Below are 16,815 nucleotides of genomic sequence, written 5' to 3' on the forward strand. Positions count from 1 at the left end.
CTTGCATGGTATTGCAGTTTTTAAGTTCCTGATCTGACTGTGACACTCCTGATTTCATTTTCAATCTGCAAAACGTTCTGCAGAGCCCTTTTCTCCTTTCCTTAATGGCTTGGGCCTGCTTTCTATCTTGAGAACTCTGACACATAACTGCTGTCCTTATAACACCCTGTGTGACTTTGTCATGGAACTTGTCACAGCCTGTAGGCTTTCTCTTCTTTTGTGCTTTACTTCCTTTCTGTGTCCATCCACGGGCTCCTCCCCACATGGCTAGCATCTTGCAGATTATTTCCTATTCCTGTTACCCCATCTGAGTCTTTGGGTGCATTGGTGAATGACAAGTCCATGGAGACTGAAGCCTCCTACTTGTTCTTGGGTAGTTTTGTTATTACTATTAACAGAACAGAACTGACTAAGGATTTCTGCATGACTGCTCACTGCTCTTTTACCAGAATTTGAAATGGTACCATTCTAAATATTTATTTAACAGATGAATGTTGGAAGGATTGAATGAATACCTCTAATTTTAAGATCTGGCTACAGCGATGACCCTGAACTTCAAAGAGATAACTGTTACTAGGTACTTAGATGACAAAAGTCAATCCTGATTGGTTAGAGTCTCAAAGACTGGCTAGGCAGTGGTATGAGATCGCCAAGCAGAACTATGGCAGGGCGACAGAGACCTCCATGCTGCTATGACCAGCAGGGTCAGTGAGTGAACTCAGCTCTTCCCCTCTGGTCTCCTTTCAACACTGAGGAAGTTGGGTTAAACTCTTGAGTCCTTTGCTACTGGAAAGCTCTCACATTTTTCCATCTGGTTAGAGGCTCCTTGGAGTCCAGGTGTGGTGAGGAGAGACAGGGGCCACTAAGAGTCCAAAGGGTTGTGCTGGCTAGCTACAACCTCCAGAAGGAGGACCTTGCACTCGGAAGGGTCCTGGGTGTCCTAGTCATACTCAGATCATGATTTCTTTATTAAGGGTTTTAACTTATTTCTGTAGGCTGATTGTTATGTCAGACTAAATAAATGAAGGTCTGGGACCCAATGTTGGATGTCAGGATAAGAAGTATATAACCAGCTAGAACGTGTTAGACAAGAAGACTTTCAATCATTAAAAGGATCTGGAGCTATTATTTCAATAGGCTCTGGTATATTCAAGCCAGATCATAGATGCCCACCTATGTCCATATCTATACACCTGAATTAAAAAATCTAACATGAGCCCTCTCATGTACATCCAACACGTCCTATATATCATGTATAGACAGGAGGAAAATCATCTATAACTGACTGAATGAACCTAAACATACTAAGAACTTATAATAGCAACTGTAATGGGGGAAAGCACAAAATAATAAACACTGATACACCTTTGGCAGTACATAGCCTTTGTAAGAAAATGAGGCACACAAGTACTAAAAACAATACATGAAGACACAAAAATAAGCTTTCCCATGTGGCACAGACCCAGAGGCCAGAGAAGTGGAGCTGGATCTTCCTAAATCCTGCATCCAGGACCACCGCGGATGTGTCAGAAACAGAGACAGCAGAACATAATCTCTCTTTTTCAGAAGCTCTTAAAAGTGGGAGATGCTTTAAAAACTTGCAAATAAGCCAGGTGCCAGTAGCTCACACCTGTAATCCTAGCTATTCAAGAGGCTGAGATTTGAGGATCAAGGTTTTAAGTCAGCCTGGGCAGGACAGTCTGTGAGACTCTTATTTCCAATTAATCACCAGAGACCCAGAAGTGGAGCTGTGAGACTCAAGCAACAGAGTGGCAACCATGAGCAAAACTGCTTGAGGGGAAAGCCCAGGCCCTGAGTCAAGCTTCAGGACCAACACAAAGACCAAAAAAAGAAAGAAACAAAATAAACCACACAAAACACCCTTCAGATAGAGTCTTAGGGAAGGAAGAAGCTATGGGAAGGAACAAAAATGTTCTCAGGATGGGAACAGAGACTGTGCTGGAATAGAAAGGATGCTGAGGACGACAGTGATAGAGATGATGGGGACACGGAGCAGACGTCACCATCCCAGCAGAAGAAGCAAGGATTCAAGCACATGTCTCCATTGACTTGGAAGGTTCACACGTGGAAGAAACAACTAGCACTGCTGGAGTTCTGAGAATGGCCCTAGTAGAAGGTAGTCTATGCTGTCACTGACTGGGCCAGAGGAAAGAAGAACGGAGTTTTGTTTTTTTGTTTTTGTTTTTTTTTGGCCAGTCCTGGGCCTTGGACTCAGGGCCTGAGCACTGTCCCTGGCTTCTTCCCGCTCAAGGCTAGCACTCTGCCACCTGAGCCACAGCGCCCCTTCTGGCCATTTTCCATATATGTGGTGCTGGGGAATCGAACTGAGAGCTTCATGTGTAGGAGGCAAGCACTCTTGCCACTAGGCCATATTCCCAGCCCAAGAAAGGAGTTTTGGCTCATGACAGTGACATTTATTATCAGGATCATTAAGGACTGATTCCACTGCGTGATGTTCCCTCTGATTACCGTAATTTCCTCTAGCCATTTCCATTACCAACACCAGCCTTAGGGAAATGCATAAGACTCATAAGACGGCAGGCATTGGGGAAAACAGAGTGAGCCTTATTAGCCCTTGTCTTATGGCATCTTAATAGCATTGATTGGTATTCCAGTGGATTGTGTGTTATCAGTTGTTTGAATTTTAATATAAAGTGCACACTGCTTTAGGAGGCAGCAATTTTTAAAGAACACAGAGTGGGTGGTGGAGTCAGGAGGATAGACCCCCTGGGGTGAAGGAATAGCTGACAGATAATTTAGGAACATTCACATTCCAAAGACATTTTCTTTATGATGACAATGTTTTAATGACTCTAAATTTGTTCTCTTATTACAGATAGGAGCCTTCAGTGTTTTTACAATGAAATGTGTTCAAGGTGGAAATTTTTTAATTATTTGTAACATAAATAGGATTAAACAGGAATGTGCTGTGGCCTTCCCCTTCACAAGTCCTAGTTTCACAAAATTAGCAAACAAATACAGCCATAATAAAATGACCCAGGGAATCCTACACATCAATAGCATGCTGTCTAAATAGAAATCTAGCTAGGCTTTTTCAAGCCCTTAAAACAGCATTTTTCTGCTAGTCTAATGTTCAAAATGTGCATGGAATTTGAAATCAGGTATTTCTGTGTTCAAATCCTTTCTGAACCTCCAGGCATCTGTCTTATAAAATCAGAATAAAAAAACCCTACAATATACTGGCTGTTGTAGTATAAATAGTTTAGACCAATGGAACTGTATGGCATCATTATGGCTCATCCTGATATTATTAAGATATTGTTGTACAGAAATATGCTAGACATAACCACAGACCCATGTTTGAACCTTAAATTAGCAAAACATAGGACTCTACTTCCTAAATATGGCACTCTAGTCATACATGGCAATATAAGATAACAATAATCTCTATTTTGTCTAAATCTTAAGATAGTAGGAAACTCTGAAGATACTGTATGTATAAGCTATAAACTGTAAAACAAATTTTCCTATGGAGTATAGCCATAAACTAAAGACTTCAAGTATAAGGCCACTCAACTCCACTTAATGAACCATAGATAATCAATGACTTATTCTATCAGCATAAACTGAAAAAGAGTATACATATAGATATATATGTATGTATCCATATATGTTATATAAGCTATATACACATACTAGTTTTTAATAATTGTAAGCTATTACATCTGACTATTGAAAATCAACATAACAGGAATACCTGAGTGTTCTGAATATAAATCTTACAAACATCTTGTGGCATGTAGTATATGCAAATTTAAACTATAACTATTTAAAACATGTAAACATGGTGCCAGGCATGGTGATTCATGACTATGACCCTAGTTTCTCAGGATATCAGGGTAGGAGTATCATGGTCCAAAGTCAGCTGAACAAAAGTTCCAAGGCCTATGAGGCTAAAGTATCAGATGCTATCTGGAAAAGAAACGAAAAACCAAAGGACCGGAACGTGTCTCAAGTGGTTGAACCCTTGCCTAGCAAACATGAGGTCCTAAGTTGAATTGCCAGCACTGCCAGAAAACTTCCCATGAATATAAATATACTATTGCTGCTACTAAATCCTGTACTAGAGTCATAGATGTACATATAGTCCTATAAGAACCCCATATAAAGATGCATATAAGCAATCACACAATGGAAATGCAGTTAAGAAAAAGATAAAATTCTCCCAACTACCATATGTGGAATTGTTTTTAGGAAAAAAAATACTTAAATTGTAGGCTGTGTGGAGATTCTAAAGTGGCAAGCGGTGAGTCCCTAAGATGTTACGAAAGGCCTGGATGGAACTCTGGAGGAGCAAACCACTCGGGAGCCAGTAGAAACTCTAGCTCTAACTTCAACCCTGTCCTTGGGAAGAAGCCAAGGAAACAATTACTTCTCTTCAATAGGTAGAAGAAAAGAGATGGAACTTAAAGGTTCCTTTCCACCTGCATTACTACCTTGTGGGCAAAAGATTCCAGTTAGAGGGAAGCTAGCTCAGGGAAGCACTGAAGGAAACTGAGGCGAGCCGGCAGATCCTGTACCACCATCACCAACCCTTGTAGATTTCCTTCTTTCTTTTTCCTCACCCTGGAATTTAAAACCACCAACAGAATGCCAAAAAGATGGAGGGATTCAAAGAACACACAACTGTGCCTGCTAATATTTTGAGTCCAGACATCATCATATTGACAAGAGCAGGAAGATGAGGGTAAGCTCTGGGATAAAGATGTGACCACAGAAGAAGAAGTCAGGGAAGGATTCAAGTGTATCCCCATCTCTTCCAGCTAACAGAATTCTATAAGGACATGAAATAGGATTTGGCACAATCATATCATCTGTGAATCTCTACTTGATTATCAACTAACATTCTCTACTTTCTTTCTCTCTGTAGTGTATCTGCTTGATATATATTTCAGTGTAGTGCCCTTTCAAAAACAGTAAAAAAAATCATAATAATATATTGCAAAAGGAAAATTCCAAAGAGACCTTTAAGATGAGGACAAGATATCTGTGTTGGTTGGAAAGAATAACTTAGTTAACCTCTGAGAAAACATGACTGTAATAATTTTTAAAGCAGTTCAAAGATCTGTTGAGACTCTGGCTTTTGACATTGAGGATGAATGTCTAAAATATTTATAAGAGAGAGTGACTGGGCTTGTATTTGGGGGAAAAAAATACAACAATCTAGCAAAAGGGAAGAAGGGAAATGTATGACCTGGGCTCTATGATTCTGGAATAAATAAGCCCTGGTCTTTGGAAAACAGTTAAATACAAAGAAAGAAAAACCAAACCTCCTTCAAGGAGGAAATGGAAAAGATGTACAAGCTGTAAACTCCTTGAATCGTAAACAGTGTGGGTGGGAACAGGCAGCAAAGAACAACTAGACCCTATGAAGTTTCCACCGGGGGAGTGGGTGTGCACTAGATAATAAAAATGCAAGATACAACAACAAAAATAGAGGCATGTGTCCCTATACAAAACAGATCCTGCGCCAGAGAATAGGCTAGCTTACAATTGTGCATGGAGCCATCAAAATTTTTTTTAAAAAGCTACTTAACAAAAATAAATTATCACCCAAATCTTCTGAAACATCTGCATGGGGAAAAAGAGAGAAGAGAAGAAAATCCATAGTCAGGATAGAAAAGCCATGTACACCGTGTACCTTATCAGCCAAGGGAGCAGGTGCCCCCCTCTGGGGAAGGCTTCCTGTTGCGCTGAGGCTAGGTATGAACTTGCAGAGGATCTTTCATCCTGGGGAAAGATCACACCCACCGGTCAATGGAAAGAGTCAGGCTCTGAGGCTCAGGGGAAAGAACAGGCAAAATGGAGGTTCCTCAAGGCTCAGGCTTGACTCCTTCCACGTACAGTGGGTCTGGAACCTGCTTACTTCTTTGTGTGGCCCTTCTCAGCTCTGTCCTTGTTTGGTCCCAAACTATTTACCTTTCATTGAATGTCCCTGCGTTTATAATTCCTAGCATGGAGCACAGAGCACTTTAGAGAACTTCAGCTGTTATCTGCTTGCTTATGAAGGGTAAACGTCATCTAGTAAGCTTGTGACTTGCGCCATACACTTATTTGGAAAATAATTATAGTTAAATAAAAATTGAGAAGTGATTCTGTAAGTTTATCTTGGTCAATAAAAGAGCATCAAAATGGAAATGACTCAGAGAAAGAAATCATATCTCAGGTATATCCAGATTTGAGAAGGCCAGGAACAAACAGGAGAGGATAATCCTGCCGTCACTCAGCAGACATTCTCCACCATGGCCCCAAACAGAACACTTGAGAAAGGAGTCCAAAGAACAAAGACATATGCAGGATGAAAGGGAATCTTCTAGAACTTACAGATGAGCTATACTTTTTACTGATTACTGACGTATTTGCAAGAAGGCATATCTATCCATATGTTTCAGGACGATCCAACAGAAAATATTTTAAGATGAAGATCAAGCCTATGTAAATTCTGTGAGCCACTGAATATAATAAATGTCCAGAAATAAGAATTACTTTGACTATATATCTGGAACAAACAACAAAATTGTTCCTTTATTAGTCTACACGGTTGACTTTCTGGTTTGGATTTTTCCACAAGTTTCTTACCTGTGCTGACTGTTCACCTTTGCGTGTTTCCCATTGAAGTTCAAACCACAGAGGCTGTTCAGTGTTGAGTGGGGCGTGCCGGACCTCAGAGGCACCCCTGTTTGTTCTCTCAGGCCATCAGCAAGGGTGACCTCCTTCTTCAAGTTCATGTCCGAATACGGGCAGCCAAAAGCACTGTTTTGTATAAAAATGAAAAGCACAACTGTCATTCTTGAGTGATCAATCAGATCTCCATTGTCACTGGAACAGACTCGAATTTTATATTTAAAACGAAAATGAGGGAGGAAGTAACAGGTTGAACAAGAAATGTACTCACTGCCTTACGAATGAAACTGTAACTCCCCTTCTGTACATCATTTTGACAATAAATAATTATTTAAATATTTAAATGAAACCCAGTCACTCCCTGAACACACTCAATAACCATGTCTTTACATACTGTAATTTTTTGGAGGAAGGTAGTGGTCGTGCTGGGACTGGGGGCTTGAGCTCAGGGACTCACGCTCTCACTTAGGGTTTTTGGCTCAAGGCTGGTGCTCTACCATTTGAGTCATGCGTCTACATCTGGTATTTTGCTGGTTAATTGGAAATAAGAGTTTTATGGGCTTTGGGGCTGGGTATATGGCTTAGCAGTAGAGTGCTTGCCTAGCATGCATGAAGCCCTGGGTTTGATTCCTCAGCACCACATATACAGAAAAAGCTGGAAGTGGCGCTGTGGCTCAATTGGTAGAGCAGTAGCCTTGAGCAAACAGGAGCCAGGGACAGTGCTCAGGCCCTGAGTCCAAGCCCCAGGACTGGCCAAAAAGAAAACAAACAAACAGGGGCTGGGGATATGGCCTAGTGGCAAGAGTGCCTGCCTCATATACATGAGGCCCTGGGTTCGATTCCCCAGCACCACATATACAGAAAATGGCCAGAAGCGGCACTGTGGCTCAAGTGGCAGAGTGCTAGCCTTGAGCAAAAAGAAGCCAGGGACAGTGCTCAGGCCCCTGAGTCCAAGCCCCAGGACTGGCCAAAAAAAAAAAAAAAACCAAACAAACAAAAAGAGTTTTATAGGCTTTTCTGCCTGAGCTAGCTTTGAACCACAATCCTAAAATCTTAGCCTCCTCAATAGCTAGGCGTACAGCTGTGAGCCCCCGCCCAGTGCTCAGCACTCAGACTGCCGTACTGCCTTTTGAGAACATCTCAGGTTCTCCACCTTAGACTCAAGCAGCCGAAATATCATAGGCAGATTCACCAGAGAACAGCATCCAGAAACCCAAGTGTGGCATCCAGCTGCTCCACAGCTCCCACAGGAGCAGGGGGATTAGCTTTCCTTTCTTGAATCCTTCACTAAAACCACTTTCCAGAATCCAAGAACATCATGCTCTTACTGCCTCCTATTTAGGTTTGCAGAAACACCATCTGCGTTTCTGCTTAATCGTCCTGTGACTTCCTAGGGGAGTTGTGGTGGGGTATGCCAGGGTGCTTTGCAGGTCAGGGAGGAGGAACTTCAGGCCCAGTTAGCCTGGCTCTCTTCTCGCCCCTACCATGGCCACGCAGATCCCTGAAGCCTGGGTGCTGTTGGCACCAGCCCAGAGGTACAGGGATCTGCCTGGACATGTGGCTCAGATGCGCCCATGGTGGATCACTGTCCCCAATACACCTCTGTGCCCTTGTCCCTGAAAGGTCTCAGATTCCCACTGCTGCCAGGTGCCAGGAGCTTGTGCCTGGAAAAGCTCAGGCATGACAGGCTGCCTAGACATTCTGCTGGGAAGCTGTGTCCCACCTTGGCTTCAGAGTTTCTCCCTAGTGGAGTGGAAAAGCAGATGCAATTTCAGAAGAGCTGCTGTGAGAAACCACACACACACACACACACACACACACACACACACACACGGCTGACATCACTCTCATGGCATTTTACAGCTGGACAAACACATGGTGACAGCCTCCGTGTGGAGATGGTTGGTTGCGTTTTTAGGGACTCGGTTCCTATTTACTGTAACTTATAGATACACAGTACACAAGTAAATGCTTCTGGCCCTATGAAAGCTTTCCCTTGCTGTTTTAAGGTGGTGATAAAGTCAGGAACCAAAGAAAACTTTCCTCTAATTTAAGGTACAGAGTTTTCCAGGTGGGGCCTGGCCTCAAGGGTCACGACAATGTATCTGGAAAAGAGCTATGGAATGGCGATTGACCTCAGCCTTGCCAGATGTGCTAAGATGAACCAGTTCCAGCATCAGGGCAGTGCACAGCTGTGGACTGGAGCACGCTCTGTACGCATGCTCTGTATGCTGACAACTGCTGTTAGCCTATGCAGTTACTGATTCGACAGTCCGCTAACAGACCACATGTTCCATGCTAGGGAATAGAAACCAAGGGATGAGGTAAAAACATACAAGTCAATAACTACGATTTATCTCATCATTTTTAATGCATTTTATTGGTATTGTAAAGGTGATGTCAGTGACTGCAATTTTTAATAAAAACACACTATATACTATTGGCCCATCACAATGCAAAGTACTTTTCATATTATTTGTAATATTTACAAATAAATACTCAAGATTCTGTGGTTCTGCTAAGATTCTGCGCCTCAAAGCTCTGCTGTCCATCCAATGCATACTCCCTACCTGAGGCCCTCTAATGAGCCTTATGGTGGTTAGTGTTCTTCATAATTTTTACCATTCCCCTGTGAACGGAGCCTGCATTAGTGCTGCTTCTACCTACAACTTGCTTATCCAGTGTTTGGAAATAGACTGCACTGACTCACTTGCTCAGTTCAGCACTGGTAGTACAAAGTAGTTCCCGCCTGTGAGGCACACAAGGATGCGGCTCCAGATTATAGAGAACTGTGCCTGAGGTTCTCAAGAACATCCACAATGACAAAACCATACTTTAAAGAAGAAGATGGCGGTGGTGAATGTGAAAGCAGTTAGTGACAAGAGGTGACAAATGGTCCAGAGGAAGTGGGGAGGGAGAACTTCTGGCCGATTGCTTGCAGTGCCCAGGTTCTCAGAATGCCCAAAGCAGGTTTTCTCAGTGCCATGCTGTGCTCCCCTTCCCACTTTGCAGAGAAATAAAAGAGACAGCACCACCCCACCCTTAGCCTGCCTGCAACCACACTCTGATCTTTCTTCTCTCTCTCTTCCTCCCTACCTTCCCCTCTCTCTTCCTCTCTCTACCTCTATATGGTTAAGACCATGTACAATTCTGCAGAAATCTACTCACATAGGAAAAAGAAATGTTGAAGTACTAAGTATAATAAAACTATTTAAAACTTATTTTGGAATATTTGAATTTAGCCAAATAACAGGGAAATGTTCATTCTCAAAGACATAGTTTCTTTAGAAAATTGCTGACATTGTTGAAATTCCTATGACATCAAATTGTGTTGGCTACAGTAAAATGTCAGTTTCTGATGGGTAAGGAGGAAGCCTGCTCAAGTCCCAGGGTATCCCTGACGGAGATCCAGCAGGCCCACCCTGCAGCTGAGCGGGCCAGCTGGGTGGGCCTTGCAGCACGGAGAGGCCCGGAGCCTCTGTGGGCCTTAGCTCTTTTGACCTTCCCGAATTCCCCCCGTGCTCAGAAAGAAGCCGTGTTTGCAAGAAAGAAGGCAGAGACAGCTCGGTCTATTAGGTTGACCCACAGGAACTTGTACTTCCTAAACAGCGGGGTATTAGGAGTTTCATATGGCTCAACCAAATATGTTTACAAGACTCATCAGTAGTCAAGCAGGTGAATGAAGAAAATATATGAAACAACAAGTGTGTCATAGTTGCAGACAAACGTTTCAAAGAAGTTATAAATCCTACTCCTCTTCTTATCTCAGAATGGAAGAAAGCAATGAAAACTATGAATTCTTTACCATGCCAATATTACAATAAGACAGTAATGACTACCATAAAAATGGCAGTCGTTTGGTTTGGGGGAATATTCAAGAATCATGTTTAGCAGGGCATCAGTGGCTCATGCCTGTGATCACAGCCACTTAGGAGGCTGAGATCTGAGGACTGCAGTTCAAAGCCAGCATTGGCAGGAAAGTCTGTGAGACTCTTATCTCCAATTTATCGCCACAAGGCTAGAAGTGGAGCTGTTGCCCAAGTGTCAAAAAGCTTTAAAAAAAAGCTCAAGGACATTTCCCAGGTTCTGAGTTCAAACCCCAGGATTAACAGGCGTGCGCGCGTGCGCACACACACACACACAAATACACACACATCACGTTTAATATTGACAGTAAATGAAAAAGTAAACTTCATCTTTAAGAGAAATGCTCTGAACACATTACTTCCTCTAGCTCCCAATGAGGTCCACTGTGGAGAGCCATCCAGCAGCCCAGGCTGACCCCCTGGATTGGTATCAGGGGTTCCTGAACCAATCTTCCCTCCTTCCCTCTCTTTCTCCCTCCTCACAAGTGCCTAGTGCTGCTTCAGTTGCTCCTTTTCCCAGGACCCATTCTGATCAGAGCGGACCTTGGATTTCCAGTATTCTAATAGCAGTCACAGTGGCAGCAGCAACAGCATAAGCAGCAGCTGACACCTTTGTTAAGTGACCTGAATGGAATCCCACCAACCTCATGGCCTCTGGGCACCCTAACTTACCAAGTGCCTTGGTTTGCTGCCATGAGTAGAATTCCAGTGCCTGCCTGGAACAGTGCACTGTGGCCCTAATTTTCCTTGTCATCCCTCCCCAAGCCATGCCTCTGCTTCCGACTCCCCCATCTGATCGACATCCTGCTGGCCAGTCATCTACGTGCTTATATTCCTGTTAGATGCTGAGACCATTAATGAGGAGATTCTTCCCATTCCAATAGCCAGAGTGTGGAGGCTGACAACTGGTTGCAAAACCCCCATGGACAGGTTGTATGCATTCAGCCATTCCATCATTGACATTTAATCTGCAGTGTTTCACCCTCTAATTTCTAAGCAGTATATTTGCTTCTTCTTTATCCCTAACTATCTCGCTCTACTGAAAATATTGATGAAGTGCTGTCAAATCCTGGTGATGTATGGATTATGAAGTTACAACTAGGTGGTTATAACTGGCAGCGTCTCAACGTGAGCACAGCTAGAGGGTCGGGAGGTGGAGAGGGGCTGCAGCTCCCAGGCCTGTCCCTCCTCCCTTGAGAAACCTGGAGACTCCATGGCCCCTTTGGCTCCCCGAGGTGATGATCTCTTTTCCTCTGTGGCAAGGTGGTGAAAAGGCTGGGGATCATGAGAAATATCAAATTAAGAGGGAACAGCCCAGGTGCCGCACTGTGAACACAGCCCAAGCCCAGCAGTCAGCAGAGCTGCGGGAAGTGTCGGGTCATGGCAACCTTGCTTCTCATCCTGACAATCAGCAAGTGGCTGCCACAAGGAGCTCAGAGGCAGACATCCCCCAGGCAGCCCAGCGACTGGACATGAGCTGGACTGAGAAGTCATGACTCTGACCAGAGAGCATTACGTGCATGTGCAGAAATATCACCACGAAACACCTCACCTTCTATCGTTAATATGTGCTAATGAAAATGCGGATGAAGTCATCAGCTTGAAGAAAAAAAGAGTGTTCTGCTCCAAATGCAACTAACCGAACTTCACCAGCCTACTTTTTTATATTTAGAGAAGCATTTTCGTTACTTTACTAGAAAATTGTAATCTTTTACTTCTAAGAGGTAGATAAGACAGCAGTGGGGAGTTGTGCACTGGCTGGAAGGGTAGATTCTGCAGTCACTGCTGAGGTGGGTGGGAGCCATCTTCCTCTTCATGGGGGAGCACATATGAAGAGATGGTGTGAGAGAGCTCCACGCCCAGAACCAGGGGCAGTGGGGGAGCACGAAGAGGCTGTGTCTGTCAGATCACAGGAGAGAGTGCTGAGAAAGGGGGTCAGTGAAGGAAATGAGAAGAGGAAAGGGAGGGAAGAAGGGAGGAAGGGAGGAAGGGAAGAAGGGAAGAAGGGAGAAGGAAGGAAGGAAGGAAGGGAGGGAGGAAGAAAGGAAGGAAGGAAGGAAGGAAGGAAGGAAGGAAGGAAGGAAGGAAGGAAGGAAGGAAGGAAGGAAGGAAGGAAGGGAGGGAGGGAGGGAAGGAAGAAAGGAAGGAAGGAAGGAAGGAAGGAAGGAAGGAAGGAAGGAAGGAAGGAAGGAAGGAAGGAAGGAAATTGCTGCATGAGTCACATTTGTCCTTGGCCTAGTGACCCCAGAGGCCCTACTCTGATAGAAGGAGCTTGTTGAGATTATTGGTGAGGTACATTCACTATGTCCAACATGAAGGAATGTAACACCTCCCCTTGATATTGTTTCTCAGTAAGAGTTGACTGTCTTAACTGCCATTTAACTTCATAAAATGTGCCCATCTCTTTATGACATGGGCTTTCTAATTTCATCTAGCATGTTGATGTGAAAGGAACATCTTTTATCTTCAAAAAATATTGACTTCCTGGCCAAATGGCACCAGCAGACATGACAAACACAGAGAAGTGCCAGCTACTAAGATTGTATTTTAGCTGTAAGAATCTTCACAAAAGCTTAAAAAAAAACCTGACACATGAATCAAAATGTTGCTGATTACTTCTATGAAGATTGAATGTGAGTGTAAATTATACAGGTCTGAATGAGAAGCAGAAAAACAGCAGCATCACAGGGTTTTAGTAGGTACTGAAAATGCAACACAATTCTACTACATTAATCTCAAACAAAGAGATGAAAAAACCTGTAGGGGGGTGTGTATGCACCTATGAATATGAATATATGATTCTCAGGAGTCAAGGTAAATTTTTCTTCAGGTCCTATTGCTTTAAGACGAGTTCTCAAAAGAGTTTGCTTTGAATGCAACGAATTCTATCCATACAGTAGTTTATGCCTTTGCTTGTTGTTTCAAGTACTCAACAATTTAATGCATCAGAGCATGATTACTTTTTTTTAAAGTTTCAATATGGGCATAGTAGTGAATTTCTGTAATTCAAGCTACTTGTATGGCAGAAGGATCCCAAGTTATGGGATGGTGGAGGCAAAGTTAGTGAGACCTTATCTCAAAACCCAAATAAATGCCTGGGTATACAGCTCCAGTGGTAGACACTTGCTTAGCAGGTATGAAGCCATGGGTAGGTTCTATCTCCAATACCATAAAAATAAAATAAAAAATTCACAGCTAAAGTTAAAAGATATCTATATGTCTGGAACTCAGAAAGATACATGGCTCTTAAAGCATACTAGGGCAACTCAGCCTGTGAAATCGTTCTGTATTTTACAACTCTCAAAAATGGCCAATTAGGAAGCTGGAAGAGAATTGCTACTTAGATTAAGCATTATAATTTGCTTAGAATGGAGGTTAAAAGCATAGACTAAACAACTAGAGGAAAACTGAATTCAAATTACTCACATGCCAGGTACTTGGTGGCTCAAAGCTGTAATCTTAGCTAATCAGGAGCCTGAGACCTGATGGTCATGGTACGCAGTCAGCCTTAGGGGGGAAGTCCATGAGACTCTTATCTCCAATGAGCCACCAAAATGCCAGAAGTGAAGCCAGAACTCAAGTAGTAGAGTGCCAGCCAGAGGGACAAACTTCCGAACAGTACTTAGGCCCTGGGTTCAAGCCCCAGCACAAGCAAAAATAGAAACCAACAACAGAAAGTTTACTAGCTCAATCCTGGGCAAGTTATTCAATCTTTTTGCCTTCCATTCCATTAGCATTTAGAAGTCTTTATTTTATAAAGGCCTTGATATACAGTCTGGATATGAAATGTCTCCCATAAAGTCTCTTATACTTGCAGGTTTAGTCCACAGTTACTGATGATATTATGGAAGTTTCTGGGAAATATTAGATGGGTCCAGAGGGAGGAAGATGGTCTCTGGGTACATGTCCTTGAGATCTTCTTGGTCTCTCTGCTTCCTGCCTGCCCACAATGAGCTTGCTGGCTGTATCACATTTTCCTGTGATGCTCTGCTATACTACAGGGCCTGGGATCTACAGAGGCAAGGACTACAGACTGAAGCCTCTGAAACCATGAGCCAAAACAAACCTTTCCTCCATTAAGCTGTTCTGTCAGAAAATGTGCTACAGTAACAAAACAAAAAAATCTAAGTCGTCATACCTGCTCTGATACAAAATATAACACTAGTTACCTCCGTCATTGTGGCTTCTGTATTTTTCAGTTCCAAAATTTTCCATTTGGTTCTTTTATCTTCTGTTTCTCTAGTGAGAATTTTCCCACCCATTTGTTCCCAATGTGTTAACGATTGCTTGTTGAAGCATTTTTACAATGGCTGCTTTAAAATTCTCCACATAATTCGAACATCTGCAGCATCCAGGTGTTGGTCTCATCATTCAATGGCTGTTTTTTTTTTTTTTGTCATTTTCAGATTTTCCTGGTTCTTGGCATGATGTCTGAAACTTGAACATTTGTCTGAAACCCTGGACACTTTAAGAGACTTCATGCTATGCAAGCCTTAGGGTCTAGCAGGCCTCCTCTCTCTGGCCTCACTGGGGGTGTGGGGAGACGTTGTTTTACTAAAGGAGTATGTGTGGGTGGGTGGATGGGGGTGTTGTCTTGTACTTGTCATTTAAGATGGAAGCCCAGGTCTTCACTAGTCCCCACAGGGGCTGCCTTTTGTTGGAAGGTGGTACCTCTCCAGCTGGAAAGGATCTGAGGTCCCGCTGGCCTCCTCTGACTCCACCTGCCACAGATAACACTGGGTACCCGGTTCATGTGGGAATGGAAGGATCTCCACCAACCCCTAATGGTGGGGAGGACTTCTTACCACCAGGCCTGGATAAAAAGAAACACTGGCTCCCCACTCTGCTACTCCTGACATAAGTGTGTGTGTGTGTGTGTGTGTGTGTGTGTGTGTGTGCACATGTGTGCATGAGTGCGGGAGGGGGGGTAAGGAGAGTACAGGGCCTGTTGCTACAGTTCTGAGCTCAGGACTCGTCATGAGATGGGAACACTGTGTTTCCTGGCTGGAGCAGATGATTGTTGCCAAAATGTTTGCAGCATCGCTGGGCTTCATCTTTCCTGGTCTCCAACTAGGAAGATCTGGCTTTCCTTATGGAAATTAGGGTTATTTTTGCCTTCTCTATTGGTGTTTTCAGGTTTCCACCTTCTTCCACAGCCAGTGTAAGATAGACAAGCATAAAGAAATCACCAGAACATTATTACTATACGATCCTTGGGTGTTGAGGTCTCCAGCTGGTTTGCCTCTTTCCTCCTGGTCCTCTTTTTGAAGATGTTGGTTTTGTATGTAATGTGCAGAATTTTATGAGAGGTATAGTGCAAAGCATATCTACACCATCTTTTTGGGAGCAGAGTTCCCATAATAATTTTTGAATGCTTACAAATTTTATTGAAAGCCCTTCCCCGACTGCTCAAATCCTTGAAGACACTGGGGTTTGAGGACAGGTTCACACACTTTCTAGAAAGATGCTCTACCACTTGAGCCATGCTCCCAGTATATTTTTGCTGTAGCTGTTTTTCAGATAGAACCTTGTACTTTTTGCCTAGGATTAGCCTTGGACCATGCTCTATCTACCTATGCCTCTTGAATGGTTAGAATTATAGGCGTTCATCACCATGTCCATCTTGCTGGATTACATCCATCTCTTTTTACCTAGGCTGAGCTTGAACTGTGATCTTCCTGATCTCCCCAAGCAGCTGGGATTGCAGGAATGTGTTACTATGCCCTATCTGTGCTTCCCCCACCCCCCCCCTTTTTTTTGACCAGTCCTGGGCCTTGGACTTAGGGCCTGAGCACTGTCTCTGGCTTCTTTTTGCTCAAGGCTAGCACTCTGCCATTTGAGCCACAGCGCCACTTCTGGCCATTTTCTATATATGTGGTGCTTGGGAATCGAACCCAGGGCTTCATGTATACGGGGCAAGCACTCTTGCCACTAGGCCATATTCCCAGCCCTGTGCTTCACCTTTTAAAAGAAGAATCTACTCTATTTAATTAAAGCACCCAGGGAATGTTGAAGCGGCAAAGGAAGCTTTTGAGACAGACTATACTAAGTTTCAAACCTGCCTGTACCTCAGTCCTTACTCTCTCTAGCTTATGAATTCATCCTACGTAACACGAAGGCTAGATTCCCCTTGCTGTGCCAATGCAAGGGCTGCACTGGCTGCCCAGGGCTTAGCATGCACTATCCCACATAGGTAAGTGAAGTTCCTTCCAGCCTCAATTACCCTTTATCTCTCACACCACCACTGTCCACTGGAATTCAGGCCCCACATCACAGATACATT

At 43.5% G+C, this 16,815-nt stretch overlaps 1 protein-coding gene across 1 annotated transcript in view; it reads right to left on the reverse strand.

Moving 5' to 3' along the window:
- Positions 1-16,815, reverse strand: part of L3mbtl4 (L3MBTL histone methyl-lysine binding protein 4) — a 293,901-nt gene that overhangs the window by 89,469 nt on the left and 187,617 nt on the right. Inside the window, exon 14 of the mRNA XM_048363591.1 lies at positions 6,622-6,795. Coding sequence (XP_048219548.1) covers positions 6,622-6,795 — 174 coding nt within the window. The remainder of the gene's footprint in view (positions 1-6,621; positions 6,796-16,815) is intronic.

The sequence above is a fragment of the Perognathus longimembris genome, chromosome 15 (genome assembly GCF_023159225.1).
Source record: "Perognathus longimembris pacificus isolate PPM17 chromosome 15, ASM2315922v1, whole genome shotgun sequence".
Lineage (NCBI taxonomy): Eukaryota > Metazoa > Chordata > Mammalia > Rodentia > Heteromyidae > Perognathus > Perognathus longimembris.